Source organism: Thunnus thynnus, chromosome 4 (assembly GCF_963924715.1).
Source record: "Thunnus thynnus chromosome 4, fThuThy2.1, whole genome shotgun sequence".
Classification (NCBI taxonomy): domain Eukaryota; kingdom Metazoa; phylum Chordata; class Actinopteri; order Scombriformes; family Scombridae; genus Thunnus; species Thunnus thynnus.
The window spans coordinates 19,782,020-19,807,807 of record NC_089520.1 but is presented as its reverse complement, the minus strand read 5'-3'; the positions used below and the strand labels follow the sequence as shown (position 1 = coordinate 19,807,807).

The following is a 25,788-nucleotide window of genomic DNA, read 5'->3' as shown; positions in this document are numbered from 1 at the left end:
TTGTTATAGTTGGATGTTTGAGCTTCACTGTGCAGAATGATGTGCAGAGTTTCACACTAAAAGCTGTTTTCATATTCATCTGCTGAAAGTGGGAAGTTACTCTGTGCACATTGAAAATCCAATTTTAAGGGGTGGGCCTAGGAGCATGATTTCTGACAACACAACTAGTTTTGAAGACAATCAACTTACAAAAGTGTGATGTGGAAACTTAAAGCCTCCAGTGCACATACACAAATGGACTTTACAGTGAAGTAGGAGACATCTTGTGTCAAGCAGTTAAACTTTTGAAATGAAAAATATTTGCATATTCATAGTTTCTGGATTTTTTAATGAGGGTAAAAGAGGGTAATTTTAAGGATTTTGATTGATTGATCTTTTTTATGGAAAGGGTTTAGGGTTAGGGTCAACCATATCAGACACACATAATTATTCAAAGTAGAGTCTTTTATATACATCTTAAAACAGGTCTGGAGGGGATTTTTAATGTATGTACCTTGTAGGCTGCTGTTTTTTTCTATCCTTTTCTGCTGTACATGTGCTTTACTGTCGAGCACGCGCAGCTCGCACCCACAAACCGTCTGGAGCGAGGCTGACGCGCGTCCACGTGCCTGGCTAGAGGACGCAGCAGCTAAGCTAAGCGGCAGCAGGCTATCAGGCCCACAGCGTCACCGACTCAACCGTCGCTCATTTTGTTCAGGCGGACCTCCGAGCGGCGGGGATTAGAAACGTGCCGGATCATATGTGTGTGAAGGGGGGAAGGAAAGCGCAAGATGGTTCGGGAAACCAGACACCTTTGGGTGGGAAATTTACCCGAACATGTTCGAGAGGAGAAGATCGTGGAGCATTTTAAACGGTAGGTTACGCAAGAGGGAAGCAGCGCGCGCTAGGTGCAGCACTAGGTAGCTAGTTGCTATGGACAGCTTGTGACTAAATGCTAACTCAGCTAACGCTAGCATTTTTTAAGTTTTAACGCTTCAAGTCAGGGGATTTCAAATGTGCTGCTTGTGCTAGACTGCTCCACAGCGGTGTTTATGAAGGCCTATCGCTCGGAAAAGCATCACTCAAGTGCAAATTTACACATTTTTGTTTAGTCAACTTTTGCTAATACCAAGAGGCAAGTAGCTAGTTTTGCTAGCCACCGAGCTACCACCCAACCAACCAACCATTTTGTGGGAAGTCGAGACGTTTTCATGCTCAGAAGAAGCCAAAGGGGTAGCTCACGTTAGCTGGACAGCTGCTCAAATAACATTAGATGACTTGTGTTATTTGATCCACTGAAAACGTCTGACATAACGTCATTTCTGTAACAATTAGTGTTGTTAGAGCAACATTAATGTGCGTGAGAAACATTGGAGCTAAAATCTGCGACCGATCAGTGAGCCTACTGGGCTGATAATCAAATGTTAGCAAGTTGAGCTGCTGGTCGTCGGTAGCCATCACTACACTTAATTTGTCTAAGTTGCTTAATTGCAAAGCAGCTTTTTGCTCCCGCTAGTGAACTAGTACTTGACTTTAAAGATAGCCAACAGCAGGGCTAAACTTGTGTGCTGTCCCATGTTCATATAAGTCAAAGCCCGTGTAACTTTATATGTCGTTGCCGTTTGCTACGTAATGCCAAGGCCACCCGATAAACTCATCAACAAACTCGTGTGCAACAAAACAAACATTACATCGAGTCGTATTTAAATTGGAGCTCTTACAGTGCCTCGTTAATAGTGGTCTGTAAACAACAGCGTATTTGAGGATGTGCTTTTTTATAGTTTTATAGTTAAACACTGACATTTTACATGTATTTTTCCCGGGGGATGTTTGAATAACATTCGTACTTGGAAGTTGCTGTTTTGAAGCCTCCCAACACTCACAATACTCATAAGAGCGAGTATAATCATCCAGCATGATATCTGTATAATATAGTCTATATGTGGTCTCACTGTTTAAGACACTTTTTCAAATTCAGACTGTTCATTTCTCTTTCCTGGCATGAACGGAAACATTAGTGGACAATTGCTGTGGTTCATTGGGTTTTTTAAAAATTGTTTTTGATTAGATTAGATTCAACGTTATTGTCATTGAACAAGTACAAGTACTTAACGAGATGCAGTTGGCATCTAACCAGAGTCCAATTTAGCTATAAAGTGCTGATGTGCATGATATAAATTACTCTGAGCAGTTTACAAGATATACAAGATGTAGATATACACTAGTGCAGTGATGCAGTATGTTATCTAAAGTGAGATGGTGAGTTAATAATTCATATCTTTCTGTATTAATGATATCTTGTTATATTATTAGTGTCTCTTTTGCTCTTTGTTTACCATACAAAATAAATGGCAAACAGCTGCACTCACCATTTTTCTCAGCTTGTGTATATGTAATTTCCTGTTTGTTTTCATTGTAATTCCCTCTCAGGTATGGGCGTGTGGAGAGTGTTAAAGTTCTGCGGAAGCGGGGGTCAGAGGGTGGTGTGGCAGCCTTTGTGGATTTTGTGGATATCAAAAGTGCTCAAAAGGCTCACAATGCTGTCAACAAGATGGGGGACAGGGACCTTCGGACTGACTACAATGAACCTGGGTCAGTCCCGAGTGCTGTTCGGGGCCTTGAAGACAGCTCTCCCTCGAGCAGTCGAGACGTTACAGGATTCTCTAGGGGAACAGTTGGTCCAGTGTTTGGCCCACCTGTGTCCCTTCACACCAGAGAGGGACGTTATGAACGGAGACTAGATGGGTAAGTGGACATGGTCTCCCCTTAAAATCCAGGGGAATCTAAGTATCAGATAGGTGTAAAACCTAATCACATAGTTGGGTTTATTCGTGAGAGATAGATGCCTCAAGGGGGTCACACAAAGGTAATCTAGGGATCGTTCCACTTTTCATCATAATCGACTTGCCTTGCCCACGGGATCTAAGTAAATTAACTACACATTATCATTTCGTAAGGTAACTATAATTCAAGGTTTGACATCTGGTTTGGATATTACATCTGTGAGGAATATCCTGGTGAGTTCTGGATTTATTACATTTTGTGGGAAACTACCTCGGGGAGCTTTTGGATATTTTTTAAACATTTTTCTCCTAAACATGGGATCTAACCTTGATTTTTACTTGGAATCGCTTGAGGCTGGAAGTAAATCCCTACTATGAAGGACACTTTTCTTTGAAGAATCTATTTAGGTAATATATCATTACTTTTTAAGGACCACCCATCTCGGGTTGTCAGGTTTTTTTTCCCCCTCTTGGCAACAGCTGATGGTTGGACTACTTTTTTACCATTTTTGCATCTGTGGATACGGCCTGTTCTGGATTTAAGTTTTAAACAAATGGATGGAAGAAATTTTACATTCGTTACACAACTCAAGAGAGACAGATTCAGTGCATATGTCCCAGGCTATTTAGTAATTTCAGGATGAGATTAACTATATATAATAGACATGTTTTGTCCAAAGTATGGAAGCTATACCAAGAAGACTTTGCAAGAACACTGAGGATCCAAACAACCAACCAACCAACCAGCAACATTTGTGGAGCTATTCTTGTTTTGGATTGATGGCCATGAAGACACAAGAAGACCGCATAGTTGGGATGTACCATCCTGGATGTATGCAATATGATACGCCATGTTGGATGTACTGATGTGGACCCTAGTATGGATAGGTGTAGCTGCCATTCATTTGGATTACTCAAGTGTGGATGTAGCTGTGTGAGGCCTCAGTATCTGCGGTGAGGAGAAGAGCACTCCAAGTTCCTACAGAGAGCTGAAGACTTACTTTTTCAAAGTAATTTGAAACGTTAAAGATGAAGACTACCTGTACATACACCGGATAGGATCCATGGATTGTGGAATTATATCATACCCACGGTCTGGGATTTTATGTGCTGTAATGATAGTATCTGAGTCTACGAGCATGTACGCTGTTAAACTACTTGACATTAACCAGTGGAATACATTTTTTCCCATAAAACTTAACTTCTGGAACATACTACTTCCTCTTACTACAAGACAAGACTGATCCAGTTGGATGTATTTTCCATTTGGGCACCAACTTACTCTTTAGTCAACCTGGAATGGGCTGAATTACCCTGAAGTTCATCATCTTTTTTAATTTATGTTTATTTGTTGAGGTTTTACGTTCCTATGTTTTTTTTTCCCCCACATGTCGTGAAATCCATAAAGAGGTTCATATCTGTGGTTTTATTTTTCCTTTTTTCCATCCAGAGAAGAGAATTAAGTGAATTAAATTGTGGATTATACATCAACAATCTGCTGGCCTGGTGCTCCACAGTATTTGAAGATAACGTGCAGTACCATTCAAGAGAACCGTTTTTGCCTAATTAGATCAATTGATTTTTCCCCTTGGTTTTTTATTCGGGCTCTCACATTCTGACCACCTAGATTTTATTTGGATTAGTTTCGGTAACTTCTTTTCAAAAAGGTTGGTATTGCTCTGCCCTGTGCATATTTTCTTCTAACCTTCCTTAGTGCTTTGTCTAATATTAGGTTTTGCACTGCTTTTAGGGAAAAGATACATTTGATGCAGTGAGAGGAAAATATATGTGTATATGTATATATATATATGTATGTATGTATATATATATATGTGTATATATATATATAATTATTTGTCATTTCTTTTTGTAAGTGCCTCCTTTATCCAGCATCATATAAGAACTACAAAGTATTGTTTTTTTTCACATTAAATACATTGATCTCTGCATGGCATTTTAAATTTCAATACCACAAAACTCTTGGAAAGGAGGAATTGTCCAGTTGAATACTTTGGACAAATGTTTCATTTTGATGTTTTCCTTTTCTTACCAGCAGTAAGTAGTTCATGAACAGTCAGCCTATGAAATCTGCTCCCCTGGACACCCTGAGGAGCCAAAAGTGCTGAATGTTTTTAGTTTTGCAAATGACGGTAAAATAAAGAGACTTGTTATATCATTTCAACATTGCTAAAGTATATGTTTGAGTTGATCTTAAAAATTAAACGAAGGTTCAAGTGACTATCAAAGTCTGGGGCGGCTCTGTTTCATGTGACTGTTGATGAATTTACAGTATAGAAAATTGTGCTTCTTAGGAAGTCTTTTTGCTCTCAGTAAATGAGATGTCATTTTAGGCTGCTGACAGTTTAGATATGGGAGCAGCGCCACAGAAATTGGCCTTATTAGTATTTCCAGACAGTACCAGTATTTGATAGGTTGCCTCACATTGTTAATATCTTCAAGAGTCAAATTATGCAGCTTGTTTGTGTAGTTGTGCAGGATTTATTTTTGTTTTTTCTAATTATTAGTACATGCTACTCCTCTCAATCCCATGAGAAGCCCAAACACCACATTTTAAAGTAAATCATGAAACTTTAGTTATGAAAGTTATTGCTGAATAAGCTTTAAGTTAAAAAACAGTTCTTTAGAGTCACAACTTTTTTTCTTAGTCACAGACTAGACAAAAAATGACAGTCAGACTAATGGATTTTGCCAAGGCAAGAGTGACGCAATCTATACTGGCACTGCTCTTTATATCAGTATTAAGCTACTTTAAGAAAACCTCTTATCTGGCCTGCTCTCAGCGGTGTCTTTGCATTATTTTGTGAAGAGGAGATTTGGAGCCATTTAAATTTTCACTATTGTGCATTAGATGCCAAAAAAGCTTTAACAGTAAATAGTTTTTTTTTGCCTTTTTCTTTTCTGTTTGGAATCATAATAACTCTTTTTCTCTTTCTATCCTGTTCTTATTTCACAGTAGCTCAGAAAGCCGTGAACGTGCATATGATCACAGCCCATATGGACACCATGAGCGCAGTGGCACTTTCGACAGACAGCGTCACTACAACGCTGATTATTACCGTGATCGTTCTATGTTTGCTGCTGCTGGCCCAGGGAGCAGTGCCATTGGGGGGAGTTTTGAGGCATCAGACCCACATTTTGACTCTAGAATTCGAGACCCCTTTACTCTTACTAATGCTACACGACGTGACCTCTACAGAGATGACAGAGGACGACGTGTTGATAGAACTTACCATCAGCGTCGAAGCCGATCATCTCATTCCTCCCAGTCAAGACACCCTTCCCCACAACGGACCACAGGACAGACCCCCAAAACTCCTCACTCCCCTAAAAGAGCTCCTTTGTCCCCTGGCAGAGGCCCACGATCTCAATCCCGCAGCAGATCTTCAAGCTCTGATTCTGTCAGCAGCACCAGCAGTACGGGCAGTGGCAGGTGAGACTTTTTTTTTTGTTATGATATTAACATTTTAATTTTCAGCGAGTTTGATGACTAGAAAAATACATTTTGTCAGCATCAACATGTATGAGCAAATACTTAATTGACTCAGACTGACAAGTGTCTGGTCATTGCGCTCCCTTTTCTTTTGACAACAGCGATTCAAACAGCAGCTCAAGTGATGGATCACGGGCACGTTCTGTTCAGTCGTCGGCTACACACGCACCACCTCAGTCTTCTATGGTTCTTGATTCAGATGAGCCACGTAGAAGCTTTGGAATCAAAGTGCAAAACCTACCAGTGCGCTCCACAGGTGAGCTTTAATATGTCTGAGACAGGTTGAAAGTCTGCCTCCTAAAGAGTCATTCAAATAACTCTTTTCAGTTTTCAGACTTGCTCAGAACTATCAGGAAATTGTAACTAAAGTAAGTGATATAGATATTAGAAGCATATTGTCCTACCCCCTTTCAACCTTTTTATATTATGTTTGTTGTTTGGAATATATAACTGTAAAATTTCAAGAATAGGCCAGTTGTGATTTTAAAAATTCAATTAAAGAACAGTCATTCACTTGTTTTGCCTAATTATATTTACCATTTTTTGGTGCTTGGCATTCATTTTGATTGATCTCACTAGTGTACAGGTCACTCTACTTCTAATATTTTTGCAGTTGTGGTCTTACCAGTTTACTACTGTAATTATGGCAAAACTTCCCACACTACATCACATTTACAGTCAGGATATTGTGTGTATTTTACTTTAAAAACTGAAAACATAAACCCCCCCCCTAACCAACAAAGAACTTTGGAATAGGCACATGTGTTAACTAGTCATCTCTGCTTGGCAGCCACACCAGTTTCACCATAACAAGTGCTTACAGTCCAGAAAAGTGTAATCAGTGACAATAAGAGGAAACTGTAAGAGGTGAGAAAGGTCTTATGAGGGAGAGGTTTTATGAGGGAATGAATTCCTCTGAAATTATGCCTTTTTATTATGATTTCTAGCAGACTGGAAAATCTGTTTCCAGTACTCTTTTTGAAGATTGAGTATTGGAATAACAGTAATCCATTTTCTCTCTGCAGACACAAGTTTAAAAGATGGACTGTTCCATGAATTCAAGAAACATGGTAAAGTGACCTCAGTGCAGATCCATGGAGCATCAGAGGACCGCTATGGTTTAGTGTTCTTTAGACAGCAAGAGGATCAAGAGAAAGCCCTTAGTGTCTCCAAAGGAAAGCTGTTCTTTGGCATGCTTATTGAAGTCACTGCCTGGAATGGTCCTGGTATGTGGTAACCAATATTATATGGAACAATATTTAATGTGATAAATACTTGATGCAGACACATTCATTCCCCATAAGTAATTTCACAAATTAATTTTGTGTGCTGGTGGTGGAGAATATGAGCTTGAACTTTAGTAGCATGCCAATAATATTAATAATTAACCTCTTCCTTCCCTCAGAAACAGAGAGTGAAAATGAGTTCAGGCCCTTGGATGGGAGGATAGACGAGTTCCACCCAAAGGCCACAAGGACATTGTTTATAGGCAACCTTGAGAAGACGACCAGTTATCAACAACTCCTTGACATTTTTCAACGCTTTGGAGAAATTGTGGTAAGCTACCATCTTACTGTGCACTGTACAAGTAAATGTGTGCATTTTATATTTGATATTTGTCTGTAATTGTTCTGTTTTGTCTTTTCTGCTCAAGGACATCGACATCAAGAAAGTAAATGGAGTTCCTCAGTATGCCTTTGTGCAGTATTCTGATATTGCCAGTGTTTGCAAGGCCATAAAGAAGATGGATGGCGAGTATCTGGGGAGCAACCGACTAAAGGTAATGGTTTTACAGGATACAGTAGTGACATTTCTGGTCTGTGTATGTTTTATCAAATGTGTTCGGTGTATATAACAATTCATTATGTTCTCTTTCTCCTTGAAGCTTGGTTTTGGGAAGAGTATGCCCACAACGTGTGTTTGGCTTGATGGTTTGGCAACCAATATTACAGAGCAATACCTCACACGGCATTTCTGCCGCTATGGACATGTAGTCAAGGTAAGGTGTTATATTTTCACCATTGATTTGTTGCTTTTGATTTTAGTGCTGTTAGTTTTTCAAAATTGTAGATTTTGAATTCTAATTTGTCCTTTTCTTAGGTTGTGTTTGACAGGATGAAAGGGATGGCCCTCATCCTGTACAACAACACAGATTTTGCTCAGGCAGCTGTAAGGGAGACCAAAGGCTGGAAGATTGGTGGAAATAAAATAAAGGTAAAAAAAAATTAAATTTATGGGTGATTAGTAAAATGTATTTTTCGTGTGTTTATATGTTTATTTAATTGTGGGCTTATTCATTTGTTATAGGTGGATTTTGCAAGTCAAGAGAGTCAGATGGCATTCTACAGATCTATGCAGGCATCTGGTCAAGACATTAGAGACTTCTATGAAATTCCTCCTGAGCGACGGTAAATTGTCCATATTGCTAATTGTGTGCAATTAATGTATTTATGTTTTTATTATATTTTTTAACAATTTTTGTTAGTTAATAACTATGATTGCTGTTTGGAACACTTCTTTCAAATAAATTAACCCTGTTAAAATGTATCTGATGTAAAGTGGTAATTTTTAGAATTACAGTTTGATTGCAAAGCTCGCCTGAATCTGAAAGTGACAGTGCAACTTTATAAATTAATGAATTGCTTAGGTTAACAGAATTCATTACTCTTCTCCTATTCTCACTCTACAGAGAGGATCGCAGACCCCCGTACCATGAATTTACAGCAGAAAGGGCTTACTATGAGAATATACGAACCCCTGGCCTCTATCCAGAGGAGGCTCGAAGAGACTATGCTGCTCGCAGCAGGGAACGTTTTCCTGAACTGGAACATTATCAGGGGGATCACTTTGACCCACGTTACCATGAAGACCCAAGAGACTACAGGGACTACAGAGACCCCTTTGAGCAAGACATTCGAAAATACATATATAGTCAAAGGGAGCGAGAAAGAGAGCGAGAACGTTTTGAGGCGGACCGCAGCAGGTGGAGCCCCTCCCATCCACGGCGACCCATTACTCCTGCAGTTTCGCCATCACCATCTGACCGCGCTCCCAGAGATTCAGAAAGACGGGTTTATAGCCAGTCCTCTGAGAGAAGTGGTAGTGTGAGCTCACTCTCACCACCACACTTTGACAAATCTGAAAAGACTTTGTTAGAACATGCCTCAAAGAGTGACAAGAGTGAGAAGAGCAGTCTACCTGAGCGTGTGGCAGGTGCTGAGAAAACCAAACGTGCAAAACGAAAAGAGAAAGGTGACAAAGACAAAGCTGAGAAAGTTAAATCAAGAAAAGTGAAGGGGCAATCCCCATCCAACCCACTACCTGACGCAGAGCTTGAGACTGGTTTTGAAGGAGGGTCAGGAAGAGGAAAGGGATCAGAGCAAGATGCTCATGAGAGGCAGAAATATAAGGTGGATGGTGACTCTGCTGGAAATCAGTTGTCAACTGCTCACCTCGACTCTGTAAAAAGTGAAAGATCTGAAATGGGTAAAGGTGATAATGCAGACATGGATGGCAAAAATCGAGTCAAGAAACATCTTAAACCTGATTCTGGAAATGATGGGAAAGATTCAGCAGTGGATTCAGATCGCCTTGCTGCAAGAAAAAGACGCTTTGGTGATTCCAGTGGAAGGACTATTCGTCCGAAGAGAAGTAGGCTTGAGGAAGAGGATGGTAATCAATCCACAGACTTAGGTGCAAGTGCAACATATCTGAAAGAGACAGACTCTGACAAACACAAAGATGCACAACGCAGAGAATCAAGACTCAAAACTGATAAAATTGGCACTCAGAAAGATGGTCAAGAGGACCTTAGAGGACAAAGAGAGAAATCAGAGGGATCTTTGGACCCACTGGAACCAAAACGACATCCAGGGCACACTTCGTCCAGAAGGTTTTCGCATGAGGGTAATACAGACCAAGGCAGTACAAGAGAACAAGAACACCATGCTGCTTTCAAATTTGGTCAGACTGCTGACACTGATAAAAGTGCTAGGAACAAGGAAGACCATGTTGACATTGATCTCTCTCAGAGTTACCGCAAGCAAATGGAGCAAAATAGACGGTTGCACCAGCAGCAACAGCAGCGGGAGTCTGATAAACCTGACAAACTAGGAAGTCCCCAGGGAAGTGAAACAGAGGACTTGGAGCACCGCAGTCTTGTGCATGAAGTTGGCAAACCACCGGAGGATGTCACTGATAATTTCCCATCTCACAAACTAAAGAAACTAGACCAATTTGACACTGACCCAGGAATCAAGAGGGAGCGTGTCTACAGGAGCTTTAGACAAAAAAGTGAAGATCCCGACTGGAACAACACTTCTTCTCCGGGACATCAGCACTTTCCTCACCATGCAGAGGAAGACTTTGCAGATCATTCTCAGAAAGAGCTAAGTAGAAACGATGACAAAATTCACCCAGATTTGGAGTTATTAGTCAAAAGGACTCATAACACACAGGTAAACAAGTCAAATACTCCTTTACTTAGTGTGGAAGAAGAGCAACAAAAAAGATGGGAGAGCAGAGTTAAGCAAGACTTGTTACCTGACCTGAACTTTTCTAGAAGTCTAAGTAAAAACATTCACAATCGCAAGCGTTTGGAATATGGCGTTTGGCATGACTTGGAGCCTGGGGAAGTACGATCAGACTCTGAAGAGGACAGAGACACCAAACCCCACTCTCCTGTGCCGTCAACATCAATGCCTTTTTCAGAGAGGCCAAGGGTTGACAGATTTTCAGACCCCAAACTAGCACACCTTGAAAGGAACAAATTCTACCCTTATGCACTTGACCATACCATTACACCTGATACAAAGGCTCTGCTTGAGCGTGCAAAATCCCTCTCGTCTTCTAGAGAAGATAACTGGTCATTCTTGGATTATGATTCTCATTTTGCAAGTTTTCGCAATAGAAAAGATACTGAGAAAGTAGAATCAACACCACGACCTACACCCTCTTGGTACATGAAAAAGAAAAAGATTCGAAGTGGATCTGAAGACAAAGTTGATGACAGGAAGGAGGAGCCAAAGCCAGAAGAACAAGAACGCAGGGAGCTATTTGCCTCCCGCTTCCTTCATAGCCCTGTCTTTGAGCTGGACTCTAGACGACTTCAACACCTGGAACGCAAGCATGAAGAACCTGAGCATACACAAAACCAACAACCTGGACAGCAAGGGACAGTAGATGGTGAACTTGATTCTGGGCCAGTTGTCCTTTTCCATAGTCGTTTTTTGGAACTCACACGACTACAACAACAGAAGAATAAAACCCAACAGTTGCAAGAAGCAAAAGAAGATGCAATGCTAACAGATGAGAATAAAGTGGAAGAAGCACCTGTTCAAGAGCAACAAGTGCTGGAGTCACCTGAAGCAACAGAAGCTGTCACAGAGCCAGAAATTAAACCCATCAGTCCTGCTGAAGAGGTGATATCTGAACCCAGACTCACACCTACTTCTGTCACCGAATCTGTGCTCAAGGACTTTCCTCCACCAGAAGAGAAATGTGTTGCGCTAAATCCAGCCAATGAGCCTTATCCCACTGTGTCTCTCATAAAGGAAGAGGTAAAGGAAGAGGTTAAAGAAAATGAACATGTTGTACCTGTGCACAACCTGACAACTGTGGCATCTGAATCTGAACCTGCACCTATAGCAGTACAGGAATCTAGTTATTCAGTGGATCAATGTAAACTTTCTCCATCTGAAGGGAAATTGGATATAATTGAGGATGTAAAACCTCTGTGTGCAGAACAGCCAAGCCGCCACGATTCTCACGATGAGTTTATTAGCAGTTCAGAACCAGAGCTTGATCCTGAGACAACACAACCAGAAGTGCCTGAAGCCACAAGTCCCATACCACTTAGTCCTGAAGAAGAGGTGGATATAGTCAAGGAAGAGACCCATTCCACTTTTAAAGTAATAGCAGAGCCTGAGGGAGAGAAGACACTTCAAGTAAGTAAAGTGCAGATTCCGATTGATGACACAAATGATGAGCCAGTCTCACCCCAGAAAGAGCACAAAACAAAAGAAATGAAAAACAAAAAATGCAAACAATCCCCTGCTGAAATTGCACCAGTTCCGCTCATGTCTACCTCTGGGTCTGAAAAACAAGCAACACGCAAGAGTGAGCGCATTGACAAAGAGAAGCTGAAACGTGCATCATCCCCAAGAGCTGAATATAAGTCCACAGGCAAATCTCCTATTCATGGATCAGATCCTGATATCTTGGAGCAGAGCATATCATTGGGCAGAGCAAGACGAAGAAATGTTAAATCTGTATATGCCACACCAGTTGAAGATGATGTGCCAGTTCGTTCTGGAAAGGAAATTGCAGAGTCACCACGTTCTGCACGAAAGCGTGGTACAGACAAAGATGCAACACAACAACAAAATATTGATCAGGATGTTCCCGTTCCAACCCATACAACTAAACGGGGCCGTCCTCCCAAGAATCGTAGACAAGGTGAAGAGAATACAACAGTTAAAGTAGAAAAATCTAAAATGGACAACAAAGACACTGATTCAAATGAATCAGAGAGTGGAGAACGAACTCCAAGACTGTCAAAAGGGAAAACATCCCCTCATGTCACAAAGAGTTCATCAAGTCAGATGTCCACAGCTGGATCAACAAGGAAGGGAGAAAAAACTGAGGTGGCTGAGGGTGACGATCAGGAAATGGATTTCACAGATGATGATACCTTGGCTTTGCAAGATTCATCAAGTTCATGTAAAGATAATCCATCAATGAAAGTTGATGAAAAGAAAGAGGAGAAAGACAAACAAGGAAGAGAAATGGGCAAAGATAAAGATGTTCTCTATGAAAAGGCCTGTGAGGGCAAATCAAATGGGAAAGATGCAGATTCCCCTGTTTTAGAAGAAAAAAACACCCCAGAGAAAGACAGGAATGTCAGAGGAAAAACCAAATTGACAAGGACCCCTAAGTCTCCTGTTCTTAAGAACCTCAAAATCAGACTAAATGTCACAGAGGTGAAAGATCATGTTTCAAAGTGCACTAATGCCAACAGAGGGGGCTCCACCAATGAAGAAAATGAAAATGCTTCTTTGGAAAAAAAGGAAATCTTGGAAACACCAAAGAGCTTAATTTCACAGGAGATGGAATTAGAGCAGGCTGTGGAGAACATTGCCAAACTTACAGATCCAGCTTTTCCAACAGAACCACTGACGTCACCTGCCCCACAAACAGAAGTTAAAAGTGACCCAGAGGAAGAAAAACCTTCCAATCCTGCTAGTGAGACAGAACTAATGGCTGCTATTGACTCCATTACTGCTGAGGAGGCAACTGCATCCTTAAGTCAAGCACCTCCAGTAAGTGCAGATGTAGGTTCAGAACCTGAGACACAAGACTTTGTTCAACCTGCCAAAGAAGATGAACCTGAAACAAATACATCTGCTATACAGGAGGAGCCTCTCTTCCCAACCACACCCAAAAAGGGCACAAAGGGAAGACCTAAAACACCCAAACGTAAAGCCCAAAAGCAAGTAAGAAAAGATTTAAAGGAAGGACTTTCAATAAGTGAGGAATCTGGCACTCTTTTAACAGATAGCACAGCCTCCAGTGCAAAGATTGCTCCTGAGACAACTCCATCAGCAGCAATGGCTGCTGTTATTACTCCCACTACTTGGAAACCAGAACCTGAGCCTACAGCTGTCAAGGCTACAGATGTAAATGCAGAGTCAGAGTCATCTTCTGAAGAGCAGATTCAACATCTTAAATCTGTTTATCCCCAGTCCAAAAGTCCAATTTGCCCAAAGCCTCAACAGGTGCCACCAGAGTGCATCTCGCCTTCCCTGTCTCCGCTAGCCAATAGGCCAAATATCAGACCCATTCAAACCAGTAGAATACCTGTTTCTCCACCAGATTGGCTCCACCAGTCTAAAGATACAGGAGTTTCCTCCTCACCTGTCATGCCATTAGCATCCAAGGAAAACCAGCCTTTACCCGCTGATTCTGAAAACACGGATATTGATCATGGTACAAGTGACCTGAGAACAATTCTTATGAAACACAAGAATATTTCGCTACCAGGAAGTAGTTCTATTCCTACTAATCTGCCCACTCTCCGAGATCCGAACCCATCTGAAAGTAATACTCCATCAGCTGTTGTGCCAAATAAATCCCCACTACCTGATAGTAGAATGCCAGCTCATCCGGCCCCACCTATTGTTCGACCTCCAGCTTCACAACCATCTCCTGAGACAAAGTCTGTGATCTCTGTCATTGCATCCACTGCAACCTCTGTTATCAGTCGTGTTTGCAACCCTCCTGAGCCTGAGGACAAAGTAAACATGAACATTGGAAATCCTTGTGTAGACATGGCTTTACCCAAACCAACCTATAGGCCCAGCAAAGATGATACTGGATCATACCATGGGCCATCTGTTGGTGATGAGGGGGGAAGTGCTGCACGGTTCATTGTTGAGAGCCCAACTCTTGGTACAGGATCTTGCCCAGGTCTGAGGGTAAATACATCTGAAGGAGTGGTAGTATTGAGCCACTCAGGACAGAAAACTGAGGGACCACAGCGGATTAGTGCGAAAATAAGTCAGATCCCACAAGCATCAGCAGGTGACATGGAATCTCAGCAGTTGGTCTCTATGCCCCAAATAAAACAGGAAATGTACGGTCATTCTCAGTCAGGACTTCAAAAGGGACCTCCACAGACAGATCATGGGCACCCTGGTAAGACACAGTCAACTTTGTCTTCTATAAAACAAGAAAGCACTTGTTTGGAAAAATTGGAGTCTACTTACCAATCTGGATCTCAAGGAGTAGTGAAACGTCTCACACAGGGAGTTGGTAATCAGCAAGTAATGAGTACCATGTACCATCAAGACTACATGCCAATAAAACATCAGAAGAAAATGGACAGTGCCGACCCTCACAGCACAGATGGTGCTAAACCACCTTGGACCTCTGCTATAAGTCCTGCAATAAGCCCCCATTTGCCCTCTCCACCTGGAAACCATGTAGGTTTTGTTACAGCTGCTGGTGACAGAACTCCTTCACATCTCAGTGGGGTCAAACAGGAACCACGGTCCCCACGCAAGTCAGGTCATCCACATTCTCCGTTTACTAAAGTGTCCTCTCCGATAGGCTCTTCATCACCCAAGGGCATACCAGTGATGTTATCCACCGGCATTCCTGCCATGCAACAGTTTATTACTGGTGTACATCATCCAGAGCAGTCAGTTATCATGCCACCTCACAGTGTGCCTGGAGGCTTAGGACGAATGTCTCCTCACCGTGTTACCCAGTCAATTCCAGTGGGGCATCTTGTGCAAGGAGATGTTCGGGTCAATACTCCACCTCTCTCTGTGATGAGCTATGGGATGCATAGCGATACTCTTGCCTCTCCCTGGTCAGGTCCCATTCAGCCACGCCCCACGTCACCTGGTGGCAGAGACAAGGTTCTCAAGGTAAACCCCAGTTCTTTGAGGAGTCTTGAAGGGGAACAGGATGAAGCCAGACGCTTCCACCAGCCAGGACGACAATCTGCCACACAGCTAAAACCAGAGACTATGCAGTCGGATCCTCGTGGGACTTTGCGGAGTAATGTCCAGTTGGAAACATATATGTCACAAAGAGATATGCGTGTTCTCTTGCACCAGCAAGGAGAGCGTTCAACCACAGACCCTCATTCTGGACACATTCAAGATACTCTTACCCCCTCTTCAACATCTTCCAGCATATCCTTGTCTCCAAGACCACATGTTCTCCCTAAAGGTGTGTCTGAGAAGGATATAACCAAGCCATTGGAGGCCAAGAGGCCCCACTCTCCTCTTCCTAAAGATGGAATGATGGGGATCCGACAATCTGGGCCTGCAATGGCGTCTCCCCAGAGAGTTCAACTAATGCCACCAGGACCCGGTGGCTCCTTCCCAGAGTACTCAGGGATGTACTCAAACCCAAGGAGCATCCATTCTCAAATGCCAGAGACATCGCCTGTTGGACTTAACCAGCCACCACTGAATGTTACACCAGCCATGGTGAGTTTACTGCACTGACACTTAAGGCTGCATGATACTGGTCAAAATAAGAAACACAATTTTTCCACTCAGTTGAGATTAAGATTTTTTCATTCCATGTTTCCATATTGTCTTCATGCAGACAGAACACACAATATAATCATTAGCTACTGGTAAAGGATACACTGCGTTTAAAAAAAGAAAAAACCCACACAGCTCATATGCAACTGCATGAGACATTTAATTCAATAATAATCTACCAAGTCTATTGTCTACTCTTTAGAATACTTCTGAAAAATCTTTTTTGTCTATGTTTAAAAAAAAAAAAAGAAAAAAATAGGAACTAATAGTGTAGCCAGATGTAACCTGTGCCACAAAACACTGAGGCCTAGTGTAGTTATGAAGGGAGACGGCTTTCAGGGTCTTTCATCATACATGTTGTTGGCAAACAAGTATTTATTCCACCTCCAACCTCCCAACAGTTATTAAGAGCCTGCTTCGGTCCTGTGTGATCCTCAATGATCCTGACAGTCTGTAGGCTCATATTGTTCATGATAAATTTATTATTATTGAAAACTGTCAGACTCACATATGATTCCATAATCTGTTCTGACCACAAAATTTTGCTTTTTTTACATTTCTGCTTCAACTGCTGCTTTACATTACGATTAATTGTGCAGCCCTACTTACTCTCCAGTTTATTAGGCACACCTGACTAAACTTTTGCAGTCTGATACAACTGTCCTGCAATATATCCTACCTTCAAGAACGTTATAATGTTTAGTTTTTGTTTAAACAGCCCCCAAAATGACAACTTTATGTAGTTTTTGGTGCTGATGAATTGTTTGTCCTCATATTGAGAGATGCTTCTAAGAAGTCTAACATTAACACACTTAATATAAATGAGGTGGACAAGAATACTGTGTGTTGGTATCTCCATGTTACCGAAACTCTTCATGACTTATGAATATTTTCTCTGATCCTTAGGGTGCAGACCTCCAGGCAAAACCAGATGGCAAGATGACGCAGCCTGTTAATATGGTGCAGTTGCTCACAGTAAGACAAAGCTCGTCACAAAAGTTTAAATTGTGTGAAGGGATGTTGGTGTAAACAATAGCTGACTTTGTGTGACAAACTTGTCTTTGTTTTTTCCTCATTTATACAGAAATACCCTATTGTGTGGCAAGGCCTCCTGGCACTGAAGAATGACACAGCTGCAGTCCAGTTGCATTTTGTCTGTGGCAACAAAGCTTTGGCTCATCGATCACTGCCCCTACAAGAAGGAGGCGCATTGCTTAGGATTGTCCAGAGAATGAGACTAGAGGCTTCTCAACTGGAGAGTGTAGCCAGAAGAATGACAGTACGTGTTTATGGACTTGACTCTCCCTTTAAGTGTTTGCAGAAGGCTACTTCTCATTATTCATGTCATTTTTTCCATTTCATTGAAGAGTCTACTAACAAAATTTCCCCTTTTTCTCTGGACAGGGGGAGTGTGAGTTCTGTCTTCTCCTTGCTCTGCCATGTGGACGAGATCAAGATGACGTCCTAAACCAGACTCAAGCTCTTAAGGCCGCTTTCATCAACTACTTGCAGACAAAGTTGGCTGCTGGTATCATCAATATCCCAAATCCAGGTTCCAATCAGGTGAGACCTTATTAATATATGTAATGGTTTTTCTCTGTAATCTGTTTCCTAGAGCTGCAACAGTTAATCGATCAACAGAAAATGAATCGACAACTATTTTGATAATTGATTAATCGTTTTGAATAATTTTTCAGGAAAAAATGCTGAAATTCTCGTGGCCCAGCATTTTAAATGTGAATAACTTCTGGTTTCCTGAATCTTCTATGACAGTAAATTGAATGTCTTTAGGTTGTGGACTGTTGCTCAGGACAAAAAGGGACATCTTAGGTGACATCTTGGGCTTTGGGAAACCACAACAGACCATTTTCTGACATTTTATAGACCAAACAACTAATTGATTAATCAAAAAATTAATCAACAGATCAATTGATAATGAAAATAGTCTAATTGCAACCCTACTGTTTTCATACATTTCCCCTCAAGACATTTATAACATAAAAATATCCTGCTTCGACTAATATTTTTGTGTTAAAAACTCTAAAATTTACAAACTACTCATTTGAAAAATTCTGAATCTATGAATATCTGTGGTCCTGAAGTTGCATTCTGGACCATGATTGGCTCCCAAACTAGTTGTGATGTCACAAATTACATACACTTCTTATACTTTTTTTTATATCTTATATTTTTGGTGAACACAGAGAAACTTTCCCTCTTCTGTAGCTGAATGTGAAAACAGTTCTCTAGTGTCAAACTCTTCACAAGCATCATCCTGCACAATGAAGCTCAAACATCCAAATGAAGTAACAAGAAGCAAAACACATTTTTGAGTGGAGGGGGACTTAGTGTAATAATTTGGTTTGATGACAATAGATTCTTTTAATTGATGTAACTTGTATGTATTAATGTGTGACTTTTTCCATGTAATGACGCACTGGACTGTTATTTGTCATCGCACAATTAATGTCCTGATATTAAATCTGATGTCTCTTTGTAACTTAATTTGTGTAACTGAGGTTTTTCTCTGTTTTTTTTTCAGCCTGCCTATGTGCTACAGATTTTCCCACCGTGCGAATTTTCAGAGAGCCACTTATCCCAGCTTGCCCCTGACCTTCTCAACAGGATCTCCAGCATCTCACCACACCTCATGATTGTCATCACCTCTGTGTAACCTTCACTGCTGGGAACTGTCCCATGGACGGAAGTTCTCACCGATGAGCCTCAGGAAACCAGAGGAATATGAGAATTTTTTTTTTTCCTGAACGCAATGGGAATGTGTAGGATACACCCTATCAACTGTTTTTGCTTTTTTTCTTCTTCCCGTCAGTTTTTTTTTCTTTTGTCACTCCTGTCTGGTATTTTTGTCCTTCTCAAAAGAACTCAGGGATGGACCAAACCAGAATCAGTCTTATTTGACCATTTCTCTGCTGTATTTCTATTTATTGGAGTTTTATTTTAATGTTCGGAGATGCTCTGAAGAAAAAAAAATCAGGATGTTTGATGAACAAGAACGAGTGACTATCTGGGTGGCCTTTTTACTTCATCTGTCTTTTTATTGATTGTCATATTCATTTCTTCATGAGAGGATCATAGAAGCTGTTGCACTGCGATGGCTCAAAAGACATTTCAACATGTAATTTTTTGAATAATTATGTACAGACTTCCTCCTCAAGGCTTTCTTTAGAGGAGGAAGAATTAACTTGTAAAACTATGGAGACCCTGTAGAGGACCACATTCGTTTAACAGCTCCTTTTAATTCCACCAGCTCGGCTCATTTTCTCACACTACTGAAGCAGTTACACCTTTGGCACCTGCCTTTGCATTGAACAAGCTACAGTATGATTTGGGAGTTTTTGAATACAGGACTTTGTAAATATTTTAAATATTTAAACTTTGACAATGGAACTTAACAGAGACTTGAACTCTGGGACACACCAGAGCGCAGTGTGGAAATTTAGATGGATATCCTTGATTTTGGGGTGTAAATACTTGTAACACAAGAAGGTTGGCAGACTCTCCTGTGGAGTCTGCTGATGGCACTTCATATTTTGTAACTCAAATAAAACAAACTCCAGAAAACTTGAATATTTAAGATATAATCCTTTATTTTTTTATGTCGTGTTTTTGGTAAGAATGTTCAACTTTTATGTATGATTTTAATCACTTAAATAAGTCATGCCATTTATTAAAAAGGGGTACACTTACATTTTATGCCATACAACAAAGGTTTAAGTAAACAACAGAGGGATTGTCAACAGTTGCAGATGGCTTCCTTTACTGAGTGCAAATGGAAAGTAGTACAATACCATCTATAATAATCAAGTCAGTGACTGATAAGTACAGTAACATTAATTTTGTGTGTGTGAACAATTTTACATTTTCCATAATTCAGTATTTGTATAATTTGGAAACTAGGCAGTGATGGAACTGTACCTCAGTTGCGTAACAATTGTAGCTGGTATTTGTAACTAGTATTGAAATCTGACTGTTAATTAACATTGAAATCTGACTGTTCATTCACGGTGTATCTGATTTTGATGGCTCATATCTTGTTCTTATGAGAACTTGATTTTAAGATGTAATTTTAACATTATAGCAAAATTTTAAAACAACTGCTTCAGTTAAAAAAACAAACCAAAAAAAACCTATTAAAGACAGTAGTGTCAGACAACATTTTGACATGTCTGAATAGGAAAAACAGGTGGAAATAATTAATTATGGGTGAATTACATTCAGCTGCTTCAGTTTCAGGGTTCTGGCATTGTGCACGCTGGCTCACTGTCAGCTTACTGGGACACTTGAATAGAAGGGAGCATTAATGTTGCTTTTCCTACTTTGACAAGTCAAAAAGTGTGGCTCCATTCTTAATAGTGCCCGGTAAGCCACACAATATCAGGACTGAAGCAGGCCTGAAACTGAAGCAGCTAAATGTAATTCAGCCATCATTCATTACATTATTTACACCTGTGTTTTTCCTACGGTGACGTCAAAATGTTAAATCACACCTACATAAAAAAGAACAACATGGGCAATGTTAAATCTGGAGCTTATGAAAGGCTTTATAGACTTGTGGAGTTCAACTAAATAAAAAAGTAAATAAATGTATTCCGATTATTAACCAGTAAAGAATTTTAAGGTTGAGGTACTGTATGTTGGGTTGTGCATCCTCAGGGAACTAGACTGTTGTTAAGTTGACTTGTCAATGAGGTATATTTATGCACGTTCAATATCGTTCAAATGTCCTTGTGGTGATTATTTGGGTCGTCACAAGAAACACAGCGCATCCTTCTCACTTTTACCTTCTGCTGCAGGAACGGTAAATTTGACTGAATATAAAATAGTAGGATTCATGTTTCTTTTACATCATGAGGAAGATAATCATGTGTTACATGTACTGTCATTATATTTGGCTTTAATCCTGGTTTATCTTATGACATTGTGTCCTAGTGTTTCAAATCGACACTGGAGCCAAACAGTGCCACCAGCTGGTCTTCATACTGGGAGATGTTCCTCTTCATGATGTCCATACAGGGGCCCAGCAGACGCTCAAATGCCTGAATGTCAATTACTGAAAGAAAAAGAAAGGCAGTTAAGATTATTTCATCATTATTTCATGTGACAGACGGAGACTTTAGTCCTGCCATATATAAACTTTTGTTTATCTGTGAAATGTTGTAGCAGGTCAGTATGATAATAAACAAGGGTTTTGGCAGGACGTCCAAAGACTACATTTGAAACATATCTAAATTATGATCAATGGATATGGTTTTATCACAGCATGAATGATTGATTCCCCTCATCAGCTTCATGCAGTACTGGGTTTCATGGTCAATGCCTTCCTCTTGTATTGGATTTCTGTACCTGCCAAATTCTGAGTAGGACCTCTTCTTGAGGGTGCGGAAACATTTGGGGATTTTGGTCTTTTCTGGGTTGTCGGCATCATGTGGTTCCTTTTTTTTGGGCCAAGCGTTCATGCTGTTAAAGTCCTGTAACACCTCATCCCATCTCTGGTTCGTTGGATTGAGATCTGGCGCCTGTGCAAACCACTAGGAGTGAACTCAAGTCCCTGTCTACATCCTGGAACTGTGTTAAGGTGTTGATGCTTTGAGACATTACAAATGCTGTGGCTAGGCTGGGTATCAGTACTTTTCTAGAAAGTGTTGTGCCACTGAGAATTGAAAACTGTCATATATGGAAACGTGGCTTCAAATGAATGTCTGGTCAGATTTGGAATCTTAATTACTTTGAGGTCTTGTCATCATGATTTAGATCATATTTTGCAAGCTTTAGACTATTTAATTGTACAGCTTGCTTTTTGTTTGGACAACATTTAACATTTTAGAACTTTGACTTTGTTAAATTAAAAAAAAAGTATTTCTCAAAACAAGGTATCAAAAAAAAATTACTGTATCAGTGCCATAACTCAGGCATCTTGCATGGAAAAGTTTAAAACCAACTTGTGTCATTCATGTGCTGTTTGTGCAGACGTAACACTTCCAAAATCATTACACCACTATTGAGAGTCACTTTGATGAAAGGACAGATTCAGTGGTAGATTCAACTGTTTATGCCAAATGACCGTCTTATCAGCACGTTGCGACAGAAACAGATTTGTGCAGGAGAGGCCACCGTGTAGACCGACTGTAGACACTGCAATGTGTGAAATATCCTGAATAAGGGCAGTTTGTGAGATGCAGAAACCACTTTTAACACAAACTATCATACCACCTATTCTAATATTTGGTGAGTAACAGCACCTCTTGACCCCGTCTGAATACTTTATTTTGTAGCCAAAGGAGTTGACTGTTTTTAACATGCAGGAGCTCCTGGGGCGCCCTGGTGGCCTCGTTGATTTGGGTGCCGACTGTGAACCACAATGTTTGTGGTTCCTGCCTGGCCAGGGACCTTTGTTGCATGTAGATCCCCATCTCTACACTGTCAAATAAAGGCATAAAAGCCCCAAAAAGTAGCAAAAAACACAACAAGCAGTAGCACCTAATTAAAAGCACCTGTCTGTATGTGGACTTCACGTTACTGTGTTCTTGTCTCTGTGGATCCACTGCACCAACCCTCCTACATTCACTGAAAACAAACTAAGACGAGTGGCCTGTCACTCCTGGAACAGAGAGAGACAAACATTCATGAGCCGTAAACTTACCTAAGCATTTGGTTTCTCCCGCAGCATAAACGGACGCTGCACGAGGTTTGTTGGTGACCAGTGCCAGCTCCCCAAAATACTGCCCTCTAGAGCAACAAGCCACCTCCACTTCTGTGTTGTCCAGCTGGCCGGCCTTTGTCTGTAACAGACACACAAAGGAACCTGTGAGTCATTTAGCACAGCAGCACCACAACTTACCAGACATAAAAACTGAAACATTACACTTAAAACTGGTAATGACAGTTTGAATATGTAGCTAAAATAAATTCAGTTATAATATTGGATGCTGCACTTACTTTGCTTTTTATCATAATCTTTACTTCTCCTGATTCCACAATGTAGAAACAGTCGGCACTTTCTCCCTGCAGTACAGAAGCACAGCAGAAACACATCGATTACATCATTATTAGTTCATATAAAAGACACAGAAACAAATCTCCCAACTTCATACCTGTGCTATTATGCGTTCTCCGTCTTTGAACCCTCGTGCACCCAAAACATCGACAATCTTCATTCTCTCAGAGAGCTAATGAAAAGAGAATAAACCAAGTCATATTATGCTCAATGAGAGGTGATTCACAGAGGTGTACAACTTATCATGTAGTTATTTTGTTCATATAGAGTTTGTGTTTCTGATACAAACCTCGAGAGACTTCAGAAGAGGAACACATTCAATAAAGGCCTCGTACATCCTCCTCTTCTTCGCATTATTTTTAACAATCAGTCTGTGAAATGTGGCTCGATCCTGGAAGAGCACAAACAGAAACGCTCAGTTTTGTTTTCTCTTAGCTTCAATTCTCCTTTTAGTTTGATTTAAGTCATCACAGTGTACTTGTCTTGTCACAAGGTTCGTTTTTTTTTATTCAAACGTGCACTTGCAGTAACACTACATGGGGTGGATCTTCCTTGTTAGCACCATATTTCATACACTCTCTGAAAAACTATGTGATGAAGGTCATCGGTCTTCGTCCGACTCACCAGGCCCCACAGGGCGCCTTCCTGCGTTGCAATGATTGTGGCAGCTCGCGGCGTGTTGTACATGAGAGCCAGCTCACCAAAACTGCCCTTATTGTCGTACTTTCCAACGCACACACTCACTCCGTCTTTCTGAACAACAATATCATACACACCCCTGGAAACGATGGGACACACAGAGAGGGAGAATCCTCAAGGAGAGGAGTGGAAGTCATTGTTAGACTGACGCAACACAATCAAGTTTAAATATTATAAATAAAATAATCTGAAGAATCTCACTCACTTCTCTATGACGTAGAAATTGTCTCCATCGTCTCCTTGGTCTATGATGTGCTCCTGAGGTTTGACCAGCACCTCGAACATGGCGTCCAAAACCTCAGAGAACTGCTCCTGCAGGACATCACACTCATATTAAGTGTCTGTATGTTCACATTTTGATACTAGAAAGCTGTTTTCACATTCATCTGCTGTTAGTGGAACATTTCTCTGAGCTCATTAAAAATCAGATTTTAAGTGGTGGGCCTACAAGCAGGATTTATGACATCACAACTAGTTTTGAAGCCAATCCTGGTCCAATATTCAACTTACACAAGTGTGATGTGGAAACTTGAAGCCTCCAGGACACAAACACTGAGAATGGACTTTACAGTGATGTAGGAGACATCTTGTGTCCAGCAGTTAAACTTTTTATATATACAGTATATAGGCTCTCTATATATCTGCATGCATTGATTCATTAGACACATTATTGTTCCAAACAGTATTTTTTTATGTCTTAATACCCATCTGGAGGGGATCTTTAAATTTTAGGACACTCTTTCCACCCTTCTTATGGTTTTTCATGTGAGCTGCTATACCTGCTCAAGTGTTTTAAACAGTAAAATGTCTCTGCATGCATCCTGCAGCCTGCAACGCTGCACGTCTGTTTTGGGATGCACAATCCGAGGCTCTGCATCATCATCCTCATCGTCATCGGGGTTGTAGGCCTCTGCACAAACTACAGCAGGTCAAACTAATTAAAACACTGTATAGTGGTCAGCGTTCATTGAAATTCATTACACATACTGTTCTAGTTACTGACCTGAAACTCTGCGTCTGTATTTACCAGTGGTGCATTCTGCAATGAGGCAGACAGTGGTGAATATAATGGATTAGATTTAATGGGTATTTACATTTTTAGCTGGAGTGCATGGTAATAATACTCACTAACAATCTCCTCCTCCTCTTCCTCCTCCTCCTCCTCTTCTTCTTCATCCTTGGTAGACTTATCTGATTTTGTTACAAAAGTGACTCCTTTCCGTGCAGATTTGCCACTGCTTTTCTTTGCTGGTTGGTCATTCCTTCGGTTCTCCAGAACACGTGTAAAATGCTGCACAGCAAATTCAACCAGGTCTGGCGGCCTGCGGCGAAGCACCTCCACTGTGTATCCTTGTAGCAGCTCTTTCAAACCTGCTGGTATCTGAACATTACTCATCATTCAGGCGCAGAGGTCAAACTTGTTGAAAAGATCCAGCTGTCGGGTTTCAATGGCTGACAATTAAGCAATAATTAGCTAAAAAAAAACCCTTCTAGATGACACACATTTCCACTATCAATAACAGAAATATCAAATCTAAGCACTGTTTTCATAAACTTCTGTCCAGACCTTCATCACAGGAACAAACTGACTCCTCCTCTTCGCGCCCCCATTCTCTCACACATTCAGCAGCTTATTGATTTCTTTATTTAGGACAGCCTGTCGGAAACTATTGACCAGGACTCAGATGTAATTAAAGGCTGTCCGATGGATGACACCACAGAACTCGATGAATTGGCAAA

General features: G+C 40.8%; 2 protein-coding genes across 5 annotated transcripts; one reads left to right on the top strand and one right to left on the bottom strand.

Moving 5' to 3' along the window:
• The first annotated feature begins 595 nt into the window (after positions 1-595).
• On the top strand, positions 596-19,922 carry si:ch1073-335m2.2 (msx2-interacting protein). 4 transcript variants are annotated; one of them, XM_067587284.1, is made up of 15 exons: positions 596-853; positions 2,410-2,724; positions 5,740-6,213; positions 6,375-6,529; positions 7,299-7,499; positions 7,679-7,830; positions 7,928-8,053; positions 8,159-8,272; positions 8,374-8,487; positions 8,581-8,681; positions 8,963-16,274; positions 17,241-17,309; positions 17,419-17,613; positions 17,739-17,897; positions 18,877-19,922. In XM_067587284.1, exons 1-15 carry the CDS (start codon positions 771-773, stop codon positions 19,006-19,008), a joined length of 9,702 nt encoding a protein of 3,233 aa, XP_067443385.1. In that variant the 5' UTR covers positions 596-770; the 3' UTR covers positions 19,009-19,922. The 4 variants fall into 4 exon arrangements, with proteins under 4 accessions (XP_067443385.1, XP_067443384.1, XP_067443387.1 ...); XM_067587283.1 differs by having other exon boundaries at positions 5,737-6,213; XM_067587286.1 differs by lacking the exons at positions 596-853; positions 2,410-2,724 and adding an exon at positions 2,732-4,429.
• On the bottom strand, positions 19,923-25,711 carry prkar2ab (protein kinase, cAMP-dependent, regulatory, type II, alpha, B). Its single transcript, XM_067587291.1, has 10 exons — positions 25,153-25,711; positions 25,052-25,081; positions 24,828-24,967; positions 24,254-24,360; positions 23,974-24,127; positions 23,639-23,740; positions 23,447-23,521; positions 23,292-23,357; positions 22,996-23,134; positions 19,923-21,405 (listed from the first exon to the last, which is right to left on the bottom strand). The coding sequence occupies exons 1-10, from the start codon at positions 25,445-25,447 to the stop codon at positions 21,281-21,283; spliced, it is 1,233 nt and encodes a 410-aa protein (XP_067443392.1). The 5' UTR covers positions 25,448-25,711; the 3' UTR covers positions 19,923-21,280.
• Positions 25,712-25,788: the final 77 nt, after the last annotated feature.